General features: G+C 40.0%; 1 protein-coding gene across 4 annotated transcripts in view; it reads left to right on the top strand.

Moving 5' to 3' along the window:
• Window positions 1–26,478, top strand: part of LOC138064543 (adenomatous polyposis coli protein-like) — a 103,903-nt gene that overhangs the window by 11,173 nt on the left and 66,252 nt on the right. For 2 of the 4 annotated variants that reach the window (XM_068927562.1, XM_068927560.1), the window contains exons 1-2: window positions 10,129–10,187; window positions 22,547–22,699. In XM_068927562.1, the coding sequence (XP_068783663.1) occupies window positions 22,565–22,699 (135 nt within the window). In that variant the 5' untranslated portion in view covers window positions 10,129–10,187; window positions 22,547–22,564. Of the gene's footprint in view, window positions 1–10,128; window positions 10,188–22,546; window positions 22,700–26,478 lie in introns of those variants that run through there. The other 2 variants (XM_068927561.1, XM_068927559.1) reach the window with 1 other exon arrangement.

Raw genomic sequence — 26,478 nt, 5'->3', positions numbered from 1 at the left:
GGTTGTTGCCAGGCAGCTGAACTGGGGAATAAGATTTCATGAAGCACGCTGCTAGCACTTCTTAGCGTTTTCTTTTAGGAAAATGAAAGGTAATAAACTGTAAACTAAAAGAACATCAGGAAAGTATCAACCAGGTGTAGAGGAGAAAGCACCTACTCTTGTAGTTGTTTTATCTTCTAGTGAAGTCATGCTATACAACCTTTTGTGGAATTACTTGGACTCCATAGATGTGGTCATGCTGTAGCACATGTCCAAATCGTAGGTGCACCCTTTTATGTGGTGGGTGCCCATCTGAGCACACGGAAACAGTTCCAGTCAAATCGCTCATCCAGATGCCTTAGTCAGCTACGTGTCTGATCACATGATGAGCGAGTGCCATAACATGACTGTCACCTGAAACTTTAATGTGATAAGACACGTTTGCTCACAAGATAAGACAAAAAATTCAGAGACGGCAGAAAAAGTAGGAAGTGAGGCTGACGAACAATTCATCCATAATCTTGAATAAGAACATTTCAATTACTACCGGTTCTGTTATTGGAGAAGAACTTTGGTTTTCTGTTCATAAGACAGAAGGGATTTTGCCAGTGTTGTGGGATCTCTTATTTATTCTGACAAGGAAGAAGCAAAAATATCTACCATGAAGATTTCTGTTGTCATCTTGACACCTGAGGAAATTAGCTTGCACAACGGCCCCTTTCAGACTTCTGGGGAAAGTTTAAAATTTGTAATGTCGGCTTATCTTGATTTGCAGGCACTAAATTTGTCTGCAAGAGTGTTTCTATACAGATTAAAAACTGCACATAATGTCTTACGCTTGCCAGAGTTTACTCAAGATCACTCAATACCAGGCAAGCTTAAACTTAAATGACTTGAATTTTAACATTAAAACAGTACAAATTATTTCTAGAAGGGATTCAGTACTTGATTAAAAAATACAAAACAATTCTAAAAGTCATGAATCAATAGAATACAATTTCATGCTGAGGAGGAACTTCTGATTGTCAGTTATAGTTGCTCCTAAATCTCAGTGAGTTAGGGCTGACATTCTAGCTGACTTGCCTTGGGGATCTTTGAAAATACATCTTTTCTTCATTTAAGATTGAAGTATTGGGGTTATGTGTAGGACAAAAAAAGGAAAATGTTCTTTTAGAGCGCTTAGCAATACAGAGAGTTTTCCTAAATATGGTTGTAATGACTTAAAATTTTCCCTTCCCATGTCCATAGGGATTGGAATCTGAGATACAAAATGTAGCTGTAGTCAGTAGGATGTTTTTCCCCTCTGTGATTTTTTTTTTATGGTACTTTTAGCCTGAGAAGCTTATATTTTCGAGAGAGTTGCAACACCTCATACACCTTAATTACTCAGTTGTGTCATAACGATTTTAAGATTTAAGGCATGTAACTTGGGTATTTCAGTTCCATCTAAATTGAGTGGCCCAGGATCCCACCTGGAGGAGGAAGGCTGGTGTCTGCCAAGATGCTGCTCAAATATCCATCAACTAGAGCAAGGAATTTGAAAGCACTCCTGGTTTCCCAATTCAGACAGACTTACGGTGCATTCTTCTTCTGGATTATTCCACTGACAACTCATTTGTTCTGGGCATGGTTGTCACCCCTCTACCTACTTCAGTTGCTTTTTCTCAGTACTTTAGGAAAGTAACTTTGACAGCGGTAAAATGTTCAGCAGCTACTGCCTCAGATGCTGTTTTGTTACTTTGCATGTTGATCTTCAAGGTGAAGAATGGGCCACAGAAAGGCCAACTTCGTGTTGGCCTACAAAAGTGCAGAGCGCTGAGCACTGGTGCTGCATGGATAGAGCTTGCTCCTGGAAGCAGCTTGCCTAGAGATGCAATGAGTATTTGCATTTTGCATTCTTTTTTCCAGTGGGCAGGTAGGTCAGTTCAAAAAAGTGTTTGTACTGACTAAATACTGGACAGGGTAGGCTCTCAAACCCACCCTAATGTATGTTTGGATTTTTGTTCCTTACTGACTCTTCAGTAAGATGAAGCTTCATTATTGGGAGTAAATAACCTAAGATGTTCTAGACTGCTCAGGTTTTACAAAAACAAACCCCCAAAGAAGAGAAGCATCAGACTACAGATTTCAACTTTCAAATAACCCACTAAACTGTGTGCCACAGGAGGAGTAAAAAAATAGTTTAGGATGCCACAATGCTAAACACTTGTGTAACAGCGAACTCCCTAGAGAAGTGAGACCCGGATCATCCGAGGAAGCATTTTATGCTTAAGAAATAAGCTGAAGAAAGCAGGAGCACTTCAAAAACAAAAGCTAAACCAAAAATCTGACGTGAAACATTACACTTGATTAATATGGCTATGAAGAGGAAAACTGCATGCTGGCTAGGCATCTGTGAGGCTTCTTTGCGCTACCTGGGAGCGCCGGTCCATGCTGGGAGAGTGCTACCTCCGGCGCCAGCTCATCTCTGCATTCACAGAAGACAGCAAGTTGGAAAGCAATTTCTGCGTTGGTCTTGGGAAGAAGAGCTGGAGGACTTTTTGTCCTGGCTTTAACAAGCAATCAGCTGAATCTCTGTAGTGTAAGACTCGATTATAATCGTTGCAGTGTGTTATGAGTGTACACACACTGCAGAGAATTACAGTTTTTGAAGGATCAAATGAATTGTGAAATCTAATGCATTTCAAGCTCAGAAGGAAGCCCCATGCCATTCAGTATGACCCCTACACAGAAGCTGCACAACATTCAAAATCAAATTTTCTTGAATACCGTCTCACCTTATAGACTCAATTTGTGCTGGGCTTTTGTAATCCAATTAAGCATACTGATACTATGGATTTTAATTCCAATCTATCTAATTTCCAGCTACTGAGTCTTGTTAAGCTTTTGATAAAAGTATTTTCAATACTTTTATAATAAAAAACAGCCTCCTCTTTGCTGAGCCAAGTAAGTTGTACATAACTTAAGCCATACAGTGTAAGTCTTAACCTCAGAGCCATTTTTGAGGTCCTTCAAAGGAGGACTTTCACACTGAACGTTATATGCTGGAACTTGGCTTTGGCCTTTTTTTTCTTTTTTGAGATTTTAATGAAGATGAGTGTATGCTCATAGTTCACAACAACAGTTTATCTTGTAAAGGAGAGTTTTCTAGTTTGGTTTGTTATGAACATCTTCCTCTAGATAAGAGCCTCTGTTGAGGCTCTGGTCCTAATTTAAGTATTTAAGAGATTCTGATGACACTAAAGTCACGGCCATGACTAAGTAAGATCTTTGTGTTGTGTTTCTAGACATTGCTACAGCCTTTGCTGCAGTGGGAGTTTAAAAAGCTGTCATCAATATGGTATAGAAAGATTGATAGCTTTTTTTTGTTTTTAACCCCCTCCTAGCAAATGTGGAGGATGGTGGTGGTAAATTTTTTTTAAAGTTCTTTGTTTACAGGGTCCCATAAAAATTGACCCTCCCTCCTTTTCAATGTCCTGGGCAAAACACACATGTTGGTGACCTGCAGCTAAATAGATTAACTGATTTATCACTACTAAAATGTCAGAATGCTTACAAGAAATCAACTTTTGGATGAAGGACATCTGGTTCAACCTAAACAAAAGGAAGACTGAAAAGAAGATTGTCAAGAGAAAGGTAAATATACCACTGAAATAATAGAGCTTCCATTTATCAAAGTGCTGTGGAGTTTTGGGATGCTCACACAACCAGGTAGCGTGCATTTTTTTCTAGTGGTGACTTTTCAACCTCAGCTTATCAAGAAGCTGAATCTGATCAGCCGTTTGCATGTGTGGTCATCCATTTGTCATGAACAGATGTGAATGTAACTTCTTATGTCTGCTAAATATTAAGAATAAGCAAAATATATCTGTGTAACTCAGGCTGTTGTAGGTATTCTAGGCATGTGCTCGGTTTATTCTACCAGGTCTGACTCTGATTCAGTCTCTGAGCAACTGACAGCTATGCAACCCTGCATGAAAAGCCAGCAGCTATGTTGCGGCTAAGGATGAAATATTCTAAGACGAAAAGATTTGATTATGAAAGGTAACTCTAGGTCAGATTGGACGGATCCAGAGCATGGCAGTCTGGGGAAGCACTGAGAAACATGAAATCCTCAGTCTTTCTGCAAGTGTTCCATCTTTTGCTATTCTATGGCCAAGACGGGGTAGAAAGGAGAAATCTGTGTTAATAAGCAAATTCCCTTAGGAAGAGCTTTTACTGTGAAAAATCTTCCAGAGGTTGGCTGAGGTACACTGGACACGTTCTTCCCATGAACGATGTTCAGTGTGATGTATTGCCTTCAGTAAAGTTAACTGATTACTGAAACTGAATTAAAGATGGGTTAGAATGTGCAATTATAGGTTTACAAAGGGGCTGAATAAGCCTTTACTTTGCTGGAGGTTTGGAATAAGTGGGTGGGCAGATATGTGAATCTGTGGAGTAAGACAAACTGAACTTGAAAGTCAGCTCTCTGTTTAGGTGGTCACCGTAGACTCTTTCAGTGAGTGATACAGACAAATGACAGTTTTCCAGCTCATATCTGTGAAAAATAGTTTTCCAGATTTCTGTGATTGAATAAGCATAATCCATTTTAATTTTCTTCTTTCTTTAAACTTTTCTTCCTTTTATGTTGTTGCAGCACAGCTTTTTGGAAAGGACTGCTTTTTTCCTCATTTAAAAAACAGAAGTTTTTATGAAAACTAATGCAGAATGTTAGTATTGGGTAAGATAGACATCTGCAGTTAGTTTGAGAAGGAAAGAACTGATATATTTATGTATTGACTATTTCTCTGTTGATTTCTTCAGAAGACCTTAAGGTATAGCACAACACTGATCTGACTTGCAGCCTCTTAACATCTTACAGAGGTGAAGCCTGGGATGAGTAACAACTCAGTTTGTTGATATTTGAACAGAAATATTTCTGGATAAAGACCTGTACTCTGAATAAGTACATGAGAAATGAGGCCTGGCGAGTGTTGTGCCTTGTTTTGCAATAGTATTAAGGAGAGGTGGGAAAAAAAGCATCGGAAGTAAAAGGAAGGCTGAAAAACGGAATAAAATATGCAGCTGTTTAGGAGGGAAAGAAAATGCATGGCATGGCTGGATTAAGAAGTAATTACAGCACAGATATAGTAAGCTACTCACATGCATGACAAGAGCTGCGGCTGAGGAAACAAAGCAATACAACAGAAGGATACTGTGATGCTCTTAATTAGAGGATAGGAAACCATAGTTAATGTGACACGAAGTTAGTGTCAGATGGGGTTCGTTATGCAGTGGAGATAAAAGAATGGGGAAATGGATGGCGACGTCTGCTGGATTGCTGGCTTGCTATGAAAACTCCTTCCGTTATTGCTGTTGTACTGTTGCTAGAACGTATACGGCTGATATTATAAATTGGTCCATGACATGTTACTAGATTTAACTGTAGTGAGGAGAGATGTGCTCCTTCTCCCTGCACAAGACTTTCACTTACTGAAGTTGCAGCAAGAAACCTGCATGGAGATGGAAAAATTTAGTAAGAGGGAAGAAAGTATGAGTGGGAGATGTCCCAGAGAGTACAGTACTTCCAGACAAAACAGAGGAACTGCAAACCGTAGAGAGCTGTACACAATAATGGATTTAAAGAGCAGATAGCATTCTGTAAATCTGATTTATTTATGAAATGAAACAGCATGCATTTCTCTGCTTTTCTCATTCAGCTTATGTTTGCAGGTCTTTCCTGCAGTTAATTGACCCTGTGAAGGGGCACACTGTTTTCTGTTAATAAAATCTGTTTACGCCACTTATTTAATCCCCCCCCCCAAGATGTAGCCTAATGTAAATCAATGTGTAAAACTTGCATTTTATATTAGTAAGTGAAGTTCTGAAGACAAATCTTTTAACTTGCCACTACTACATTTCACATTTGCAAGTAATACCAAGCATAATGCCTGGCAACAGAGAGAATTTAACTCATTATCCAACCCACTTGCTGTGCCCAGAGTCTCTAAGGTAGTTAGTACTGTGCATGCACAATGACTAGTAATGAAATATCAATCACTTCAAATATATGAAGTGGTGAAAGGCCTCGAGGGAGAAGGGTACTGCTGCAGAGGGTGAGGTGGTGAAGGCACAGAAAACTGTCCCATTTATGGTCAAGCTATCTGAAAAAACCCACAATCTCTTGCATTTTCTGTTGTAATATTCTTAATTTTATGAAGCAAATAAAGGTTTGGGGAACATCCTTTGTTTTCAGAATGGACCTTAATCCATTCTGGGGCTTCTGTTTAGCACCACTTTGTAGATGAGGGAGACAAGTACGGGAAATAAAAAAGCAGGGTTATAGCTTAATTTTATTTGGTCTCAGACTGGATTTTAGTAAATGCAGTAAGAGGTTGGGAAACAGTGCCTGACTTGCATCAAGTATTCTATGAAGAGATTGCTAATTCCTCTTCTACAGCAAAAAAATCTCGTTTAGCTGTGTGAGAACACTGTACTGGGTAGACTACAGGGATCTGGGCCAAAATAATACAAATAGTCAAACTGTGAATATGGAAACTGAGCTGATGTTTTCAAATACTAAACTTTTGTGTCCCTGGGAGTTGATAGCTTACCAGCAAAGATTTAGTTCTCTTAATAGATTTTTAAGTTTTTATATAATACACATATGTAGTAGATATTCCTAGACTTGTCTTGGGTTTTGGCAATGGTATTTTGCAGAAAATGAAAAGCCTAGTTTGTTCTTTCTGCCAGATTAGAAAGTAACTAGCCAAAAATGAAGTCTAAACAGGACTTTCTTCTCTGTAAAATTCCTTTCTGTGCTCCTTTTTTTCTCCAGAGAGACCAATTTATTTATTTATTTATTTATTTTAATCAAATGCTGCTTCATTAATATCAGAAGGGTCAATGGATGACAGTACTGCACTTAGACAGTAGTTTTGAAAGACGTAAGTAGAGTTTATATCCTAATACCATTCACCTGTTTGGTTGTATATCAGTGCCCTAACACCACTGGAACAGACAATATGAGAAAGATCATCTTACTACTAGTAACATGCTGTATATTAAACTGAATTTCATATAAAATTGGATTTTTCTCCAGCGGCAAGTGCATGTGACAGACACAGAACATAAGCTACCATTTTTTTTATAGAAATCATAACAGAATGGGCATTACTATGAGCAAGGAAGGGAAAGCTTTCTGCCTCCCACTCAGCTGTCATGTTGGCAGGAGGTATTAAGAGAGTCTGTGCTGCTGCTTATGCTCTGCTTGTTCTGTGAATAAATACAGAACTTGAGGCTATAGAGCAGTGAATCTAACATCTTTTATCAGCACTGAATTTACATAAACCTATGCCAACTTGTGAGTACCAGGCTCATAAAGAAAGAGGTCAGGACTAACCAGAATCTCTTCACAGGCTGGGAACTATAGCTTATGGCTTTTCAGAGCTGCAGCAAGTGTGGTGTAACGTGGGTAAATGAATACTTTATGAAGCTTTTGATCTCTGATATTCCCAGTTTGGATTCTAGAAGGAGATCTATGAAAATTAAGTCTACTTCTCAAGCTCAGTTTTTAACTGAGAAGTATGCGTTTTAGCTTTGAATTATATAGGATTTCAGCCTCTCTCGCATTTAGTATGTCTTTGAACGCTTAAAACTGCCATTCTAGACTGTATTGCACTTGCAGATTATGACCATGAATTGAAACCATTACAGTTCTCAGTTTGACTGACCTGATGGGAGTATAAGGCACAACTCATGTTACAGCAACTTTCCGGCTGATAATGTAAATTTTGTGAGCTATATGTGCACTTATTTGAGCTTGACTGACTTAAATAATTTTAGGCAAGAGAGAGCTGCACAACAGCTAGGAGCGCTTAGTTTTTACTTTTTTGACAGGAGGAACAGTGGCGTTGTTATCAGTGGGATGGCTGTAGATCTAATGGAAAACCAGGTTCTAAACTTTTAAAACCATCAGGAGTAATATGATACAGCTTACAGCTGAAGGATTATTAACTCGCTAGTACAGTCTGTAGTATACGCGAGTCTAAAATGAAACTGAGTTTATCAAAAATCAGGAGGACATCAAATATGGCTGTAACTAATGGAAGCTGCGTAACAAAAACCATGTAGCATGAGACATTTTCATCGTTCTCATCCCAGGGAGTCCTTGAATACTACTGCAGTTCACTGTGTTTGAAATGCTTTACCATTTGAAGATTTTTGTGTGATACCACATTGAAGGCAGCAGGCAACACGTTACACATCTTATTCCTGAAGACCTTTGAAAGGGTAGCTGACAAGGAGCGCCTTTCCTGAGACTGCAGTATTGTCTTGTGCGACTGGAAAAATGAGCCTTGAAAACAAAGCTGAAACAGAAGTAGTTGTGTTTAAGCATTGTTTCGCAACTGCTCACTTTCCCTGCGCAGGCCTGTAGTGCCTTTAACTTCACTTGGTCCCAACCACGAGGTATCATGAGTCTGCTAGTTCCACGCAACTCAAGGAAATGATTATAGGAAGAATGAAACTTCCTCCAGCATGTGGGGGTAGATAGCTCATTAAAAAGGCATATATCGTTACGTCCACTTGCATGAGCAAATATTGCCATAAATAATGTAATGAAATGTCACAGGGGAGGGCATTCACTTGCTTCGTTCATAAAGCGTTGCAGTTTTTTGAAGTCTTGTATCATTCCCTTTTTTGTTCGGATGTTGGACTGCACTGCTCAGAGACTTAGTCTAGAATACTTCTTCCAGAGAATAAAAAAAAAACCTAATAGTGTGTTTTTAAGCAAAGCTGTCTTTATATAAGAACTGATTTTTATTTTTTTTTAACAACATCCCACTTACTACCTGATATCTATAAAACTTGTTGTAAAGAGCAAATGTAGACCACAAGCTCACACGGCTGACATATGGCAGGGTTTCTGCTGTCTCTTGTACTCTGTAGCATGCTGCTTTAGTCTTGCGTCTTCTTCATTAATAACCTCTCACCTCTCTATCCTTGGAGGGAGAGGTCAGTTCTGGAAGGAGGTTCTAAAATCGTCCTGAAGTGATTTGTTTGTTCATCCATCTTCTGGATTTTTCTCCAACACTCCTCACTGAACTTGTACTTATTGCTCTAATTTGGTATAGCTTAAATGCATACGTTTTATCTCTATTATAAAACCAGCAAGTAGTAATGACAAAAAATTGTGTCTGAAAAGTACATGAAAATGTTATTTTGTTGAGGTGTAAATACATTAGAGATGACATTGGGAGAAACGCTTAGTTGCCTTTTTGTAAAGCAAGTATCTGTGTGTTTTCTTTGGAAACTAGGCAATGTATATTAGCTCTAGTACGTGCAGAACCTTTTTTTCTAAAACCATCTATTATCAGTGCTTGCATCCTTTATATAAATGCAAAGGCTTTTTTGTAGTCTTGCACAGTATTCGATCCCTGTCCCTTAATTGAAAGGAGGAGAAACAGAGTGATAATCTTCACAAGCGAAGTGATGCAGACACTTAAGAGACTCTTTCCCCTAGGAAGAATTTAAGTGTTGTACCCATTGCTACAGAAGAGTGAGCATTAATGCTGCAATATAGAATTGGGGGTGGTTGTGATGGTTTTTTTTTTATTATTTTCTGTTTGCAGTTATGACATGATCCTGCCCGCCTTGTTGGCGGTTTAAAACCTCCCCAAAAGTTAGGATACGAGCATGCGTGCGTTAGCAGGCACCGCGGTCGATGTTGCATGCCGTGGCTGCCTGATGCCTGTGCTCAGAGGGGCAGCAGCTCTCGGGTGGGCGGGCGATCTTGCCCCAGCCTGGCCCTAGGGGGGGATGCGAGTGCCCTTGCAGGGGCTGTGCGGCGCCGTGCCCTCCCTCCGCCGCCTGTCACCTCGCGCGACCGCGGCGCTTCCGCGGCCCCGCAGCGCGCTGGGCGGGCGGGGAGCAGCTGGGGCGCGAGCGGCCCCCGCTTCAGCCCAAGCGCGCGGTTCTGGGGAGCGGCCGCGGCCCCGCCCCCGCCCGCGGGAGGGAGGGGGAGCAGCTGTTCCCCCCGCGGGGAGGGGTGGGGGGGGCGCCTCATCCATGCGCGCCGCCCCATTGGCTGCGCGGGCGGGGCCGGGCGGCACGTGACCGGCGGGGCCGTATTGGCCGCGGCGCGGCGCAGCCGGTGGGCGCGGGCGGGGCCGGGCGGGCCGGGGCGCTGGCGGCGGGATGGAGGCGCAGCCGGCCGCGGCGATGGGGTGAGTGCGGCGGCGGCGGCGGCGCTGCCGCCCGGGCCGCGGGCGCCTGACAGGCCGCGGGGAGCGGGCGGGAGCGCGGGCCGGCCGCGGCAGAGCCGGGGTGGCTGCCTGCGGCTCTCCCCCGTGCCTTGACAGGGAGGCGGCAGCCCTGGGAGGGGAGAAGAAAGCGGCTTTTGTGGCTAAAAAACAGGCTAAAAAATGCGGGGGGGGGGGGACTTGCTGACCTAGAAAAGGGGGGAAACGCGGTCTCTAAGGAGACGGGCGCCGCGTAACAAAGAAGGGAGCCGGCGCGGGAGCCTGAGCCCCCGGCGGCGGCCGCGGGGACACAAAGCGGCGGCGGCGGCGGCGGCAGCAGGTAGCGCGGGGCCGCCCGGCTGCGCGAGCCGCGGAGGGGCCGCGGCGGGGCCGCCTCGCTGCGGCAGCGCGTCCCCGCGCCGGCGGCGGGAGCGCTGCGGAGGGGCCGCGGCCGGGGGGCAGCGGGCGCCGCGGAGCGGGGCCGGGAGGTGCCCGAGGATCGCCCGGCTCCTCAGAAATTCATTTAACATCACAAAGACGCGCTGGGATCTGTGACTTAACCCGAATGCTGTGGGAAATCTTAATAAATTATGTATGAAGCGGTGGGTCCTTCCTTTCTCTTTGTCAGACATGCAGCTTTTTATTCTAGTAATTAGGTCATTGCCAGCAAAACGCTCCGGTTCTGCCAAGATGTAAGATAGTTTTTTTTGGAGGACAAATGTGCTGCCGAATGATTTGGTTGTATTTGTTATTTGAGTCCAAATTTAAAATGCTTTCCGTCCGCATAGGTCTAGGATTATGACCGTGAGCCGTAGGGAGCGTCTTTCATTTGACAGAATTTTCTTCGAGGCATCAGCAAAACCCAGTTTTGACTAGTCTGGTTTGGATAGTCATACGTTGAAAGATGCCTTCTAAAGGTGCAGCAGGGAAGACGCAGCTTTTTCATTGGTGTGGAAGTATCTTCAGTAGATCGCTGTACATGTTTGAATAACACAGTACAGATTAATTTCAGATTTTAATGATTTTTTTCTCCTGTTGTTGCATGGGAAGTGCTCCTTAATATTCTTTCTACTAAATGTTTTTAATACTTGGTCAATTTTTGTATTAGTTCTAGTGCAATTAATAGATTTCTGATTATTTTATCCAAACTATGGTTCTGAGAAAATGCCTATAAATGTAAGCATTGAAAGTAGTTTTATGGAAGCAGACTCTTCTGTGTTTTTAAGGAAACTGCAAGAAACTGGTAAAAAATGTTTCCTTCTCCTTAGTTCTGTTCAATAAAATGATGTATGAAAACCCCTTGATGAAGAAAACTCTATCATAGATTTTGAAATTCTGTTTTATATTAAACATCCCCTCAAAACATTTTCCATGTAGGCCATGCACTTGTTCTAGAATGGAAGTCATAGGTGTCTTGTCGGTGAGATACGCTCTGGATGGCATTAAATTTTAAAGCATTAGTTGAGGACTTACCAGTTGGAGTACTTGGATTCAGAAGGTAAAATGGCGATACTGGGTGTTTGTCCTATAACACTTTGAATGTTTATTATAGTTGCTCAAATATTGGAAGGTGCAAAAGATGCAAAGGTGCTTTGGCTGCTTTTTCCTGAAAAGAAAGAGAATGACAAAGCATGATAGCGGATTGCGTTGATTATTATGGTGATGCTTCTTCCTTTACTTTTTTAAACCTTCCAAGAGACAGTCTTTGTATTGTTTTATGCGACAAGCTAAGTAGTTGCTATGAGAAGCAGCAGTCTCACTCTTAAAAATGGCAGCATGAATAAAAGATAGCTTTTAAATTCTTTAAATAATTGATAATTGTACACTTTCCTAAACATTGTCCCTGAAATCCACATAATCATGTTTGCCAAAATATTTGTGCAAACTGTTGGGTTCTGATACATGTTCTGATACGTGTTATCACAGAACAGTATAATTATTAGTATATCATCAGCATAGTATAGCATATGTTGGAAATGCATGTCTGAAATTGGCTCCTTTGGTTTACAAATTCCTATGAATGATTTATGCATGTATCTTAATTCAGTTGGTGGAATATTTATGTTGATGAAATGTTATTTATTACTTTTTTGCGAATGTAATGAAATTGCATTAAAAACAGTCTTCTGATGCTGATGTTCTGCTGTGACAATAAGTTATTGCTAGTGAAGACTTGAGTCTCGGCTGATTGTTTTCCAAAATTCAAACAGGGCCTGTGTGAACAGATGCTGATGTATTTCCTACAAGATAAATGATCTTTTATTCACTTCAGGTGCTGAAGTGAACCCTGAAGATGACCCTGATAGAGTACCCAACATGGAAGGATATTTCCATATTTCCTGATTTTAACATATTTTTCATTTTCTTTTTTAATTAAAATCAATTTATTTCATGTTAATGGTTTTAGCTTGTGTTTCCAGCTAGAATAAGAGACCTGTCTCAGAAATGTAATAGCTTACACTTTCTGGAATTGGACCATTAGAAGATTAGGAGAAATAAAAAGTAAGCAGCAAGTCAAACGTAGTGAGGTCGTACACAATTGGCCACGAGTAGCAAAGATGATCTTCACGAAGCATGAGTGTGCAGGCTTGTGAATCATCCTCGATCCAATATAAGTTATGATTCAAACGGTGTCTGAACTCTTTGTGTTCAATATAGTATTTAAATGCAAATCATGTTTTGTATTTTCACAGTTCTATTCTGAATGCAGCATGACTAACAAGCTAGGGAACTTCCCAACCCAGAATGCTGAAGGAAGAAGTGGGGTGGGTTTTTTTGGTTTGTTTTTCCTTGACAGTGTGAAAACTTAACTGGACCGTTCATAGCCTGAAATGTATGACTTGCAGGTTCTCCTCTTTTCTGTGGTGTTATTATGAATGTGTTTTGGATTGTTAGCGTTCTCTAGTAAAATCTTAAATGTGGGGTTGTTTCTAGTTTTAAAAAAAAAAAAAAATCTTCATACTTGACCTATAACAAGCAAGGCAGTACAGACTTCAGATGAGATTGCCATCGTAAGTGTCCTCCTCCTTCTCTTACAGTTGCAGAGAACAAGGATCATTTATTATTTTGGGACCCCAAGTTATGTTTTGGTTAGGAAAAGCAGATGATGTGTCTGCTAGGACAAAGCGTATGAAATTGTGCTTATCTGTGTTCCGCGGTGTTGCAGGCTGACTTGTGATCGACAGAATTCTAGCTGTCTTTCAAAAGCTGGTACACCATAGGTTTTGCAGTATACTACTTATGTTACTGAATTTAAGGAACAGTGTCTCTAAAGCTCTTGCCAAATTACAGATTCATTTAAGGAAAAAAGAGGGGGAGACATAACCCCCGCCCTTGCCCACAACTGAAAGGATTTAGGAAGATCAGGTGTATTAACACCTAAATACTTTATTCTGCTGTACAAAGCTAACCTTCGTGTAGAGGTAGATAGAAAAACTAAGAAGAAAATCCTCTCTATGCAGCTGAGGTTTAGGTAGGGAAAGTCGAGCGTGGCCCCCTTTTAAAGGGATTGACCTTTTCATACATTTTGTTAGGAAACTGATAGTAGCAATGGCTTTTAATCTGGGCCTTGTTTTTCCTGCATGGCTGAAAAAAACCCTTCCCAAAAGTAGGGAATTCAGAGGGCACCTAATCTGGGGATTCTCTTTTGATATCATTTCATGAACAACTTGCAAATTTCAACATTTAAGACGTTGTTAAAAGGAATATCATTACGTACCTTGCAAGCCGCTTTCCGGTGTCAAAGTCGTGGTTGCTAAAGCAAGCTCGTGAACAACTGAAAAAGTTTTCAGTGGTGGCTGTTTCCTGCTCCTTCCTGTATTCCTCTGGCTGATGTGCCTGGGCACATTAACACAGAGCAAAGGAGAATATGAACTGAAGGTACCAGATCTGTAACACTGCTCTTCCCTTCATGGGCATTTCCTCGTTATGTTTGTGTGCCCACATAGCCCAGATGAAAAAATAGCTTCCTCTCCAGCTGCTACTGACCAGAAGTTTTGGGTTTGTTCTTTAATACACAGAGGGGTAGGAGGATTAAATACATTAGCTACAAAAGCCGTTTTGGTAAGGCATAGGCTTGCTCCCAGGTGGAAGTAACAAAATTGTTCACAGTGATGCTGAAAAGGGCAGAAATATGATTTTGAGCACTCTGGAAAGAATCAGGATAATGGCCTTTAATCACCTGCAGGGGACGGAGTATTTGTCAGTGAGTACACAAGGAAATTATTAAACAACTCCTGTGAAGGCTAAGCATTTTTAAATTAGGAGGCCTGGAAAACTTGCTCCTGACTGAACTAAGTCAGTCTCTGGCCCATGGATAGTCATTTTTGATAAATTATTAAAACACCAAAAAAACTTAGAAGAATGCTGATACTTAGCTAGAGTTAAAAAAAAAAAAAAAAAGGAGAAGCGGAAAGATATCTATCTATAAAGCACTGAACATTTTAACTTGAAGTCAAGCTCCAGTCAGCGTGGTGGAAAAGCTGATAAAAGGACTCAGTCAACAGAGAAATTGAATTAATGCAAATCAGCATGGTTTGATACGTTCAAAATAAGTATGGCCAAATAATCCTCACTTCATTCTCTTTGAGGCTTTAAATATATTGATGAAGGTAACAGTATGAAGTTGTACGTTTAGGGCTAAAATTAACAAGTGGGCCTGGCTTACCTTGGAACAGCTGTGCTGCGGGTTGCCCCTGTCTGTCAGCCCTGCCCCTCTTTTGGAAATGCTCATGTAACAGCTGCTGAACCATTGTGGTTAATGGCCCAGCATATTAAGTTAAACCGACACCTATTTCAGATTACCTTAGTATGTCAAGCGGTAATCTGCAGTGGTTCAGCAGCTGCTGCCTGAGCAGCTGAGCCCGCCCCTGTTCCCTGGGTGGGACCGTGGTGGAGATGGGTAGGGCAGACAGCCGGGGCAGGCCCCCCCTGCCCCGTGCAGCTGGCCCAGCGATGGCACTAGGCTCTTGCAAGTCAGAAGCCTTAGGCTTGGAACTTCAACAGAATCTCTTTTGAAATGTGTTAAAAGGATTGATAACTAACTAATTGGAAAACCTCAAAAATATGCTTTAATGACAGCATGGTCTGCCACTACATACGTTTCTTTTTTTTCCTGAATTTAATGTATTTTGCTCTTGAAGAACAATTCCCCGTTAGTCCACCTTGGAGTAAATGACAAAAATCAGCAGAATGGTTAAAAAAATAACAAGGACAAGATATTTGGCTTAGCACAGGGTAGTTGGATGAAATCTGTGGCTATTGAAACAAATCAGAGTTGATAGTCCTTTCTAACCTTACTAAATTATAACAGTATATTCATGAACGTTAGGTGCAAGGATTACAACTGTAAGCAAAGAAACTGCACTGTGAACAATTTCCAGTTGCTGTAGAGCGCATTAGCGCGCTCTGCTCACCACATGGTTGAGAAAAGACATGTTAGGGTTTTACTAAGACTAGACTTCAGTTCTATAAAAGTTGTTTTATAAAAATAGAAAGCTCTGGTAGTAATAGCTTTTATGAGCAAAAAACAGTAATGGAGTCTGAAATATTTTCATAAGGAGATTTAATTAATATATCACAAATTGTTGAGCTTAATTGTTAAGCAGAACCTCTTCAGGGCATGTTGAGTATGCATGTTTATTGATATCAAATGCAGAAGAACACTCTGATTAATATAAAACTAAGTTTTCAGAGAATGTTGATGTTTTTGCCTGTCTCTTGGGATTTCAGACTAAAAAGAGCCCACCGAAATTACCGATTCCTGGGTAGTTGTTACTTGTATAATTTTCTAAATGTAGAAAAATGGATATCTAAATTTTAACAGTGCATTTGCATAAATTTAGGCTGCTGATTAATTTTGATTTTAGTGTGTGAAAGAGTATCCACTTTGAGTGTCTCCTTTGATATGTATATTCATGTAAGCTGCTGATTCAGTAGAGCGTAGTGAAGTTTCTTGTCATAGATTTGCCTTACTTTGATAGGCGGTGGAAGAGAAGAAATCTCTTAATGATGAGAATACAGGTCAGGGAGCCTGGAGACCTAGATTCTAGACGTTTATTATCGGGTAAGTTTAAGCCTACATCCCAAGAGAGTTATTTCTTGGAGTAGATCCAGTAATAAGGGTATCTGCATTCTTCCGTTTGTTTCTGGAACGCTGCAAAACGAAATGCAGAGTGAGAGTGTAAAAGGGGGCCTGACTCTGAAGTGGAATAGTGAACTTCCCAAAGCTGAACTGTTTGAAGTATCACGCAAATTGCTTTAGGTTAGGTAGAGTATAAAATAAGTGTAAGCACCCAGAATTCATCTTCTTGCTTTTCCCTCAACTCCCCAGTGTAGCGGCTTCCTACGTGGAGTGAAGAGTCATAATTTTTCTTGATTAAACTGATTTTGGCCCCGTGAATCTGGAATATGTTTCTGTATATGTATGCAGTGGTATAGCTTCAGCCCAAAGGGCCAAGTGTAAACTATTTCTTGCTTTACTTTGGGCTCTTCAGTGAGGGAGGGAGGATGTGTGTGGAAGCCTGGCTGGCTGAAGAGGGCCCCAAGTTTGATTGTTTCCCCAGGGCAAGTGTTCTGACTGCTAAGAAATGACCAGAAATGGGTAGGGATCAATTTCTCTTCCTTTGCTGCTGCCACCACTTCTGTGTTTAAAAATCAAGTCTTTTTTTGTAGCCAAAGGAATAATTTTGGAGCGTAAATCCAAGAATTTGGAGACCTGAACTCCAATCTGATGCAAGTGTTAGTCTGGGGTTATTGGTAGGTATCTATTTCCAGAAGACGAGCAGACTTGGGGATATGTGTTCTTAACAACATTTACGTAGTTGGATACCTAAGCAAACGCTGCAAATGACTGTTGAATTAAGTTTAATTTTTAGGTGTCTACTCAAAATACGTGGAACAGCTAGTAAGCGTCTTCCTTGTGATTCCACTCTGCAAGCTAAGTGCTGAAAGGTGTCACAAAGTTCGGCATGGGAAAGCCTAACCTGCTTTGTGGTCGCACATCACCTATGGCTCAGTTTCCCCAATCTTAAAATGAAATAACTATGTCTTTTGTGAAATACTTTGACATTTCATTATTCCAAAAGACACTGAAAGATGGAATAGTGGAGAAAAAGACACAAATGAATGTAGAGAAGCAATTTAATTTTCATTGAATAGCACTGATATAATGGATTGTAGGAATGAAAATAGGTGCAGTATCTTTCGGTATATATGTTTAGGAACATAAGATTGGACTTCTGAGTTGTTAAGCCTAGTTCCTTCCTGAGCAGTCAGCTAGGCAAGGATATTTCTGAATTTACAACTTCTAATGACGTTTCCAGTCTACATTCATGAATGACCAATTTGTTGGTCATTTGTTCTCATTTGTTCTGTGTCAGTACTGTGTTTTAACATACATATTTTTCTCCCTCTTGAGTGTTTTCCCCTCCCTAATAATATTTATAAGATGTAGCTGTGTCCTTCCAGCCTTTGTTTTGCTGAAGCAGCAAAGGCTTGCTCAGCTGGTCTCTTCTCCTGTAAGAGACCCTCTAGTCTCCTGATCACATAGCATCTTTCTGCGCACCCACTTACATTCACTTTTCATAATACGGTTGACCAAAACTGTGCAGAGTATCCTTGTTCAAACGTTACTTGTATCTTGTAAAATAACCTGGTAACTCTAGGGGTTATGTTTGCTTTCCTTGTATTAGTATCATGTTGGTAGCGCTCCGGCTTTCTGTGGCTGACTGGTAAGGCTCAAGTTAGTCTTCTCCCTGCTCGTTATTTCCAACTGACAGGATCCCAGCTCATGGTGGTAGCTCTTGTTAGTGATTGCTAAATCAATGACCTTGCGTTTTATGTTTCTTAATTTCAACCTATTTCTACTGTTCCGTTCCTCAGGTCATCGAATCCTTTATATATTGTGTTTCAGTCCTGTGATCTCATGAAGCCTCTTGAATGTATGACATCAAGCTTTGTTGCCACTCAGCCACTTCTTATGCCAAGGTCAATAATGAAATAATGAATAATGCCTGTCACAGCCTAGTTCCTGGGAGATTTGATGAATAACCTGTCCCAAGCCCAACAGTTCTGCTTTCGGCACAGCCCGTTGTCATCTTGTCTTTAAATTATTCCTTATCTATGTACAGTTTTCTACTAATCTCTATCATAACCATAGCTGACGTTACATGTGGCACCGTTTCAAATGCTGTGCAGTGTTTGTGGTAGGTTAGATCTGTCATTTCTAAAAAGTAGTTCACTGTATCAGCCTGAGTGTAGGATTGCCTCAAATATATGGTAGTCCTTCCTTTAACAGGCGAGGAGAAACAAGAATCATCTTGGAGGTCAGAGAGGTCTATGTCAGAGAGGCTCCTGTGCTGTGGTGGGGTGTAAACCCTTTAAGCATCCCGGGGCTTACCTTAGCCAGGGTAGCGGCCAGCATCACTGAAAGCAATGCCATGCCTTCCGAGCCCACAGCGCATCAGTAACGTTGGATCTCTTCCCTTCAGGCTTCTTCTCAGTGCTGTTGCAGGCTTTCAGATGATGCTTTTAGCTGGGACTTGTGCAGTGAGTGCCAGAGCTGTGCGGCACTGAGAATGCCGAAAAAAGTTAGAAATAGGGCTCCTGTCCCAGTAAGTGCTTTCTGTGCCAGCACTAGGTGTTTAGCTGGCCTTCAGGTAGCCAGGGACCGTGTTGCCTCTCCTTTCAGTTTGGGGCTTGGAAACTTTTAATACAGCGTTACTGTCTATTACTAAAATTGTCGTGTGCTTTTGGAGAAATGCTGACCATGCTGAAGTCTATAAGGATTTCTCTTTAATAACTTGTGCCATCGTGCAGAGGTCTGAAACACTTTGCTGCGTTTTCCCAAATGGCTTCATTAATCTTCCTCATTTATCTTTTATTTTGTTTCTGCAATTTATGAGCGGTTCAAAGAGTAGAAATAAGATATTTGACTTGTTAGTGTTTGTACTCTGAACTCTAAATTCAGCACAAGAAATTCAAACTAGTCATATTTTTGGATTGGATATTTTGGATTACCAAAAGATTCATTATCTAACTTTTGGGAATATACGGGTTATTTTGTGATATGAAGTCTGTATTCTGTGATGGAAAGGTATCGTTCATAATGAGTGTTTGCATGAATAAACGTTTGTGGGTGGTTCTTATCTTTTGGGTTTCTTCTGTAAAGAGCACACAAGAAAATTGAATGAAATGTTAATGGAGAATAAAATAAAACGCTGTCCTTGAGCCAAGCGCAAAATATTTTTGAGGAGCAAATTTCCTTTCTGGCTGTGAAAAATGTAACTTATTGTCATCATGGACAAAATCTGTTATTAAACAAAAATTGAAGATGTTTTAGATTGCCTAGCTTGTGGCAATGAGCTAATCCAAATAGTTTTTTTATCTGAAAACCTTCACAGTAGTATTTGACATCTGCATAAATCAGTGAGTGACTCCTAGTCTGAGGTAAAACACGGCCTCGCTCCCATACTGTGATTGCCTAAAGCCAGTCTTGAATTCTGCTCTGAGTCTTATCACATCTTTTGAAATCAACAGTTTGGTGAACATGCCTAAAAGTTATTTTGCTTGTTTGAAACCATTCGATGTTTAGTGCTTCAGTTAAGAGAATTTTGGTGGATTTCGGGGAGGGGGGTGCTTACTTCTTTAAGGGAAAAATAAGTGAATCTTTATTATTGGATATATGATGAGTAAAACTTTTTTCTTTATTTGAAATACTACCTCAAAGTTGGTTTTGCCGAGAGTTGACAGCCACTTTATGTAAGATACGCTACTTAAAATTTTAAACCTCCACTCCATAACTAGACTCTTACTCATTTAATGTAGCTACATTTAAGCTTGTTTTCATCTAAAACAATCAGAGCTACCCAATTGCTGTTCTTCTACTGTAGCTCCTCTCCTCAATTCATTTTTTTCCGTTTTCTTCTTTGCGTTTATGTGTCCTGTTAACGTGACAGATTATTTTGACTTCCAAGTGGATGAATGAGAGTTTCTCAGATTGGACCAAAAAAATGGAAGAATCTGATATTTTAATCATTACCTGTCCTTTCATATTAACCACTGATTAACATGAGGTGAGAAGATGATTAGCTGGAAAGGACGGGCATGTCAAATACATGGCACACAGCAGCCTCTGTCAATTAGAAGTAAATGAGTAAACGTGCAATGTAATTGAGGTATATTTCTAACATGCCAGAGGTGCAACAAATGGACATTTAGGTATGCTACTTATGCAGTGTAATCCCAGAGCCTCATATAAAACAACGGGTTGTATCAATATTGCAGAATGATACTAATTTATAGCGATTTGAAGTAAAAACATTTTGAAGTTACCCACCCTTGCATGGGCTTGTGCGGGATTGTCCGTGGAGTTTATGTTCTGAAAAGAAACGTTGGTTTTATTTATTAGAGTGGCAAAGTAGTACTTACCAAATAAATACAGGCATGAAAAGGAACATGAGCAGTGCGCTTCGCCCCCGGCCCCCAGCGCTCTTTGGCAGCCCTCCACCTCTTGGGTGGACCTGGCTGATGATAAAAGCACAGAATCCGTCCAACAGAGCAGTTGTTTCAGATTGCCGTCGTTTCTCTGCAGTCGAGGTCTCCGGTCCCGCCTGGCCATCTTGGCAAAAAGAGATTTATTCGGGATTTTTTTTCTTCAGCTCATTTGTACTGTCATTGAAATCACTGTTCCACAAACGGCAGGCTTCTTTCTTGCTCCTGATGAGAGGTGTCTGGGATACGAAGCTTTGCTCCTTGAAAAGGAAGTAAACTAGTCACATCAAAAAGCAGTACAGCTTTCGTTATTGTTCCCATCTTTATCTATTGTTGTTTTTATTTCCTTTGAGTTTCACGTTTAAGAGATTAAACATAGTTTTCCAATTTTATATAGGAGAAGTCCAACCTTTTGGATATTTTTTTTTTTACCTACTTTTTAATTAGCTAGATAATAATTCAATTAAGAGTCATCTGGGAGAGCAAAATTGCTTCCCCAAGCAGTTACTTGACCTTGTAATTACAACGGTCAGCGGCGTGGTGAGAGGGGGCGCGGGACCCGTGCTGCTCTTCGCACCCTGCGCAAGGCAGCCCGCCCGCCGCGTTTGCAATACGTTCCAGGAGCATACAGGAAATTCTGACTGTGAGCTTTTCCAAAGGACCGGAGTAGTGATGGAATAGGCATGTTGTCCCGCAAGCTTTTTTTTTTTTTTTTTTTTTTTTTTTTTTTTGAGTTGCAGGTCTTATACTTGCTTGGGAAGTTCTGAGGGTGGAATTGGCTGGGCTTCCTGTTGGGCTCTAGAGTGGCCGACGAGGAAGAAATCGATAGCTTCCGCTGTAAAGCGCCGCAGATGCGGTCAGCCAGGTTTTCATTAGCTTGCGCGTCGTTTCCGAGATGAACAGCTCTGATGGTGTGTTGATTTGGAAAGCGGGAAATAATTTACATTTTATACTTTAAATCAGAGTATTTGTTTCGTGCTACTTGGTAACGGCTGGATAATTGTGGTGGTGTTTTAGGGCTGTGTTACAATGTTACCCCAAATAAATATCACTGAAAATGCAGGCATGACTTATGGACAAAATCACTATAATAGCATATTTGATGTTTTTACTTCATGATTTATATAACATACCTTTCTTACTCTTCTTTTTTATATTTTCAGTGTAGGGTATCCTTGATACTAAGAATAGCCCTTTATCTATTTTTTTACAGTGAAATCTAACCACTTTTTGTGTTAGAAATACACGGAATATTTATTTTAATGTTTATGACTAGGAATTTTGCAGAAGACTTGATTACTACTACATTTGATGCTTTTGTTATGTTAAAATTGCTCAGTACTTACTGTTGTTCTCCTTTCACACAATATCTCCATTAGTGTGTGCTGCTCTAAGGAGAGCTGAGCATCTGTGACTATCTTCCACTTCATAACATATGTGGGCAGTCAGTCAGCGTATTATAGATGTGGTTGACAGTGCTTGTTGGCTATTCAAAAATGATTAAATATAGTCTATTATCTCCTTAGTGTTTTATTGTTGTTACTGAAGTGCTAATGGTGACGATGCTTTTGTGTGATGGTATAATTTTCCCTCATGAATTCTGGCTTTCCCTAATACCTGAAGCAATTGTTTTCAGCTTCTTTCCTTTGCTGAAACATGTGTATCAAATGGAAACCCACTGAAAAAAGCCTTTGAATCGGCATTAGTTCTAGGCCTTAATAGCCTGATATAATGGATTGGAATTAAATGTTTAGAACATGGAGTGGTTAATGGAAAAGAGTGAGATGTAATTTCATGCTTAGATAACACTAAAATTAAACATTTTAGGAAAAACTTATCTGTTACTTTTCTAGGGTTGAGGGTAGCCCAGGATGGCTGCAGCTTCATATGATCAGTTGTTAAAGCAAGTTGAGGCCTTAAAGATGGAAAACTCCAATCTTCGACAAGAGCTCGAGGACAACTCAAATCACCTAACAAAACTGGAAACTGAGGCATCTAACATGAAGGTACTGTAAAGTAAATTTCTGTGTGCATCACCTTTTCTGTTACTACCTTTGTTTTTGATTGTGTTCAGGTGTTTTAATGGACTGGTAGTTACTTAACAAGTTTTGTGTGCTTCTAAATAAAAAAAATTCTTTTCCAGGTTGTGTAAGGAAAAACTATGCTAATCAAATCTACCTGATAATGCAAACTGTTTTTTTGAAAATTGAAAATTAAAACAACACTTCAAATGGTTTTTAGAAACACTTTCCTGTTCTTCTGTCTTTTTTTCTGGAGTGTCATGATAAGCACTACCATTTTACTACTGCTGTACTTCCCAGCAGGAAGTCCAGTCTGCTAGCATAGTTTATGACAAAGCAAGTATTGCTCAGCTTTTGAAAACATGGGAGAGACTGGGGATTTTCACAGTATTTTAAGGTAAGTTTACAAATTTTTGGTTTTGTTACAATTGCAATGTTTAATTAACATCCCAAAAATAAAAGTTCATCTTTAAAATAAGACCACAAGTCTCCAGCCTCTCCCAAGGCCTAAATTCATACTTTTTAGTTTCACCCAAATCTGTCCATCTAGTGTTTATTGGCTAGGTATAGGCCTTCAGAGGCACTGACCTATCCAAGAGGAAACTCCAGGCTCTGATGGGATTTAGATGGATTTTGATCAGCAAGATATATGTACAGCTGTGTGGGTGTGGTACATGGCACTGAACAAGGCAGAATTTCACAAGCAATATAGGTCCATCAACATAACGCTGTGCCTGAGTTGACAAATCCTGCTTTTTGGTGCTAACAGCTGGCAAAAATGGATTGTTTTTGGTGCCTAACCTAATATGGCTCAGAAATGGTTGGAATCTCTGCATATACTCCTGTATAGCGTAAAGGTACTCTAAGTGTTAAACTACATTTGTGCTTCCATCTCCTTTTTTTTTTTTTTTTGGGTTCATCTGACAAATTTACAGTTGTTTTATAATTTTCTGAAATATGCTCATGAGGACTGTAGCAATTAAAAAAAAAATACTTCTAGTTGAACCTGCTTTTCCTCCAGCATCTAGATTGTGAGCTGTGTATTCACTATAAGAAGAAAAATTTTCGTGTGTTGGTAGTTGTGATGAAACTTGAAAGAACTACATATTTTTCAGTTATATTTAATCCCTGCATTTTGCTGCAAAATGAAAATGGTTTTGCTTTCTGCAATTAAAATGAAATTATAGCCCTTTATTTCAGCTACATGAAACTATATTCAGCATTAACAACTCTGAAAATAATGTTTTGCTTAAGTACATATCAGAAAGTTTGAGTTAGGTCTTTCATTTTTGCAGATAGTATTATCGCAGATTCATTAATAATTTCCCCTCTCTCCCTGTCATTTCAGTCTAAAATAAGGGCGCGAAGAGTAGGAGAGATGATCTTCCCTGTGGTTTGAAAAGGGGATAGAGAAAAAGTCTCTTTTCTCTTCTTTGTTCCCCTGTGGATTTTTTTTCTTTTGACTTCTGTGTACATAATTAAATTTCCAGTGACCTGGAGACAGACCAGCTGTATAAGCTGGACTCTAGGGCATTAATTTGGGATGTGGGACAGCTTTATATCCTTGCTTCAAATCTGGCAGACCACCAGGCTGAAAGTGATTCTATCACACTCCACTGAAGAGTCTTTATTAGTGTATTCTCAGTAGATACCTCGTATTTGCTCTCTCTGAAATGCCATCCTGGATCTGAGGAATTTTTCCCCCTAAAACTCCACCAAACTCGGTATGTTTCTTTTCATTTGGAGGAGAGCATTGTTTCAATTAATCTGAATTATTTCATCTGTATTCTATCAGAAAGTCCCCACCAGTTCCATTCCTCGTGAGTGTTTGCTCTTTGGACCTGAAGTGCGACCCTGTTTCTTTCCTTTGTTTATTTCGGATGTATTTGAAATGTGTCCAAATCTTGCTTTGACTTAAGCTTGAATTTGAAAGATGGTATGGGAGTGATCTGTGGAATTGCCATCTGTGGGTGAAAAAGTTTGGTGGAGATTAGCATAGGATTCTTTTTAGTCAGGAGATGATTTCAGTTTTACAAGCTTCAGGAGAAAGTGCATGCTGGCTGTGTTCCACTGGAGGAAACTGCTTGCTTCATGGTTTGTGTGGTTCCAGTGCCATGATTAGGGATAATTACAAGGAAAGTAAATAGAAGAACCAGAGAAGTGGAGGGCTGAAAGTCCTGTAGCTGCCGTATGAATAATTAAAACTCCAACTACTTTGAAAAACTAATCCTTTGGGTTAGCACATAAGTAGCTTCTTTGGAATGAAACAGAGGCCTAGCAGCCCCTACCACCAAATAAAATCCCAAATATGAATGGGAGAAAGGGATTGATAGCGGGGGAAATGAGCTGTGGTTCTGTGACATTTTTATAGCAACGTCGTCGTTTCTAAACTGTTTTAGATCTGTGCTGAGGTAGAAACATCTCAGTAATTCTTTGGACCGTTAGTATGTTTATTATATCTGCTTTTCTGCCTTATTCCTTGATCAGTTGTTGAAGAAAATACTTTGAGAGGACACCTTAAAGACAGCATTGAACATTTTTAAAGAAACTGATTTTGAGAGCAGTAGTGTTAAAATGTTGTGCAAACGTGCCTCACTTTTGTAATCTCTCCGTTTCAGAAATGTAAGATAATCGTACTGGAATTAAAAGCTTAACACGAGCTCATCTTGCAGATGCGTTTTTTAATAAACTACTACTGACCTATATAGTAAAGTACAATGTCTGTATGCTTTGTGTTTAAAGCTGAATTTCATGTTTAAAAGGGAAAACAGTCCGTTTGCAGACCAGAAAAGAATTTTAGTGGTAAATAAAGATGGATATGATATCAGGAGTGCCAAAATGATTGGTAAAACAATGTCCACTTTGTATTTTTAATTTGTGTTGTCTTAGGGATTAACTGTTCAAACAAAAGAAATCCCTGGGAGTATTATGACTAACTTGGGAAATTCAGTTGTTACTATTGGCTTACTGTCAGATGAAATACAGCGGTTCAGTATGATAAAATATTCTCTCTAAAAAAACAAATATGCTGTTTGATGGTCAGTGCAATGGTGATGATGTAGGCCCATACACATAGGAGAGTGGTTAAAATCTCTAGATGTAGATAATAGGAGTAACTACATAAAACAGAGACTATGGAACAAAAAACAGAGATTACAGTTTTGTTCTTTCTGAAAATCTGTACAATTTGTAAAGAAATGAAAAAAGCAGTTCAGTGTTAGTTGTATCTACTTTCTGTCTATAAATGTAGAACTCTTCATGTCAGAAAAAGGCCTCCGTTTTCTCGATAATATATTGCAAATGAACGCTATTCTCCTTAGGTTGTGTAAATGACAAGTTCTCTGCCAAGGAATTTTTTCTTTCTTTTTTTTTTTTCCCATATCATGGATAATTCATATTAATATCTTTCCCCATGTCAAATCTTGATGGGAACAAGTACAAGTAATTTAACTTTATTCAAGAAATAGCAAAGCAGTAACATGTAATCCTCGATTTCCACACTCACTCTGTCTCTGCTTGGATTTTACAGTAAAATGAGTAGCGTGTTGTCTTGTGTAAGAAAGTCATCTTTATTGTACATAATGTTCTGTGTGTAAAAAGCTCTCCGTTTCATCTTTATATAGTACCGATAAAGTTACATTCTATTTTACAACTCATTTTATTGCCTGTATCTTGTGTCAACGTGCAGCAATAATAAAATAGAAAGAATTTCACTAGAATGGATTTTAATTTCTCAAATTTTTTCAGGCGCGTTCTAATGCATG

Source organism: Struthio camelus, chromosome Z (assembly GCF_040807025.1).
Source record: "Struthio camelus isolate bStrCam1 chromosome Z, bStrCam1.hap1, whole genome shotgun sequence".
NCBI classification, from domain to species: domain Eukaryota; kingdom Metazoa; phylum Chordata; class Aves; order Struthioniformes; family Struthionidae; genus Struthio; species Struthio camelus.
The sequence above is the reverse complement of the archived record's forward strand: the minus strand, read 5'-3'. Positions and strand labels throughout refer to the sequence as shown.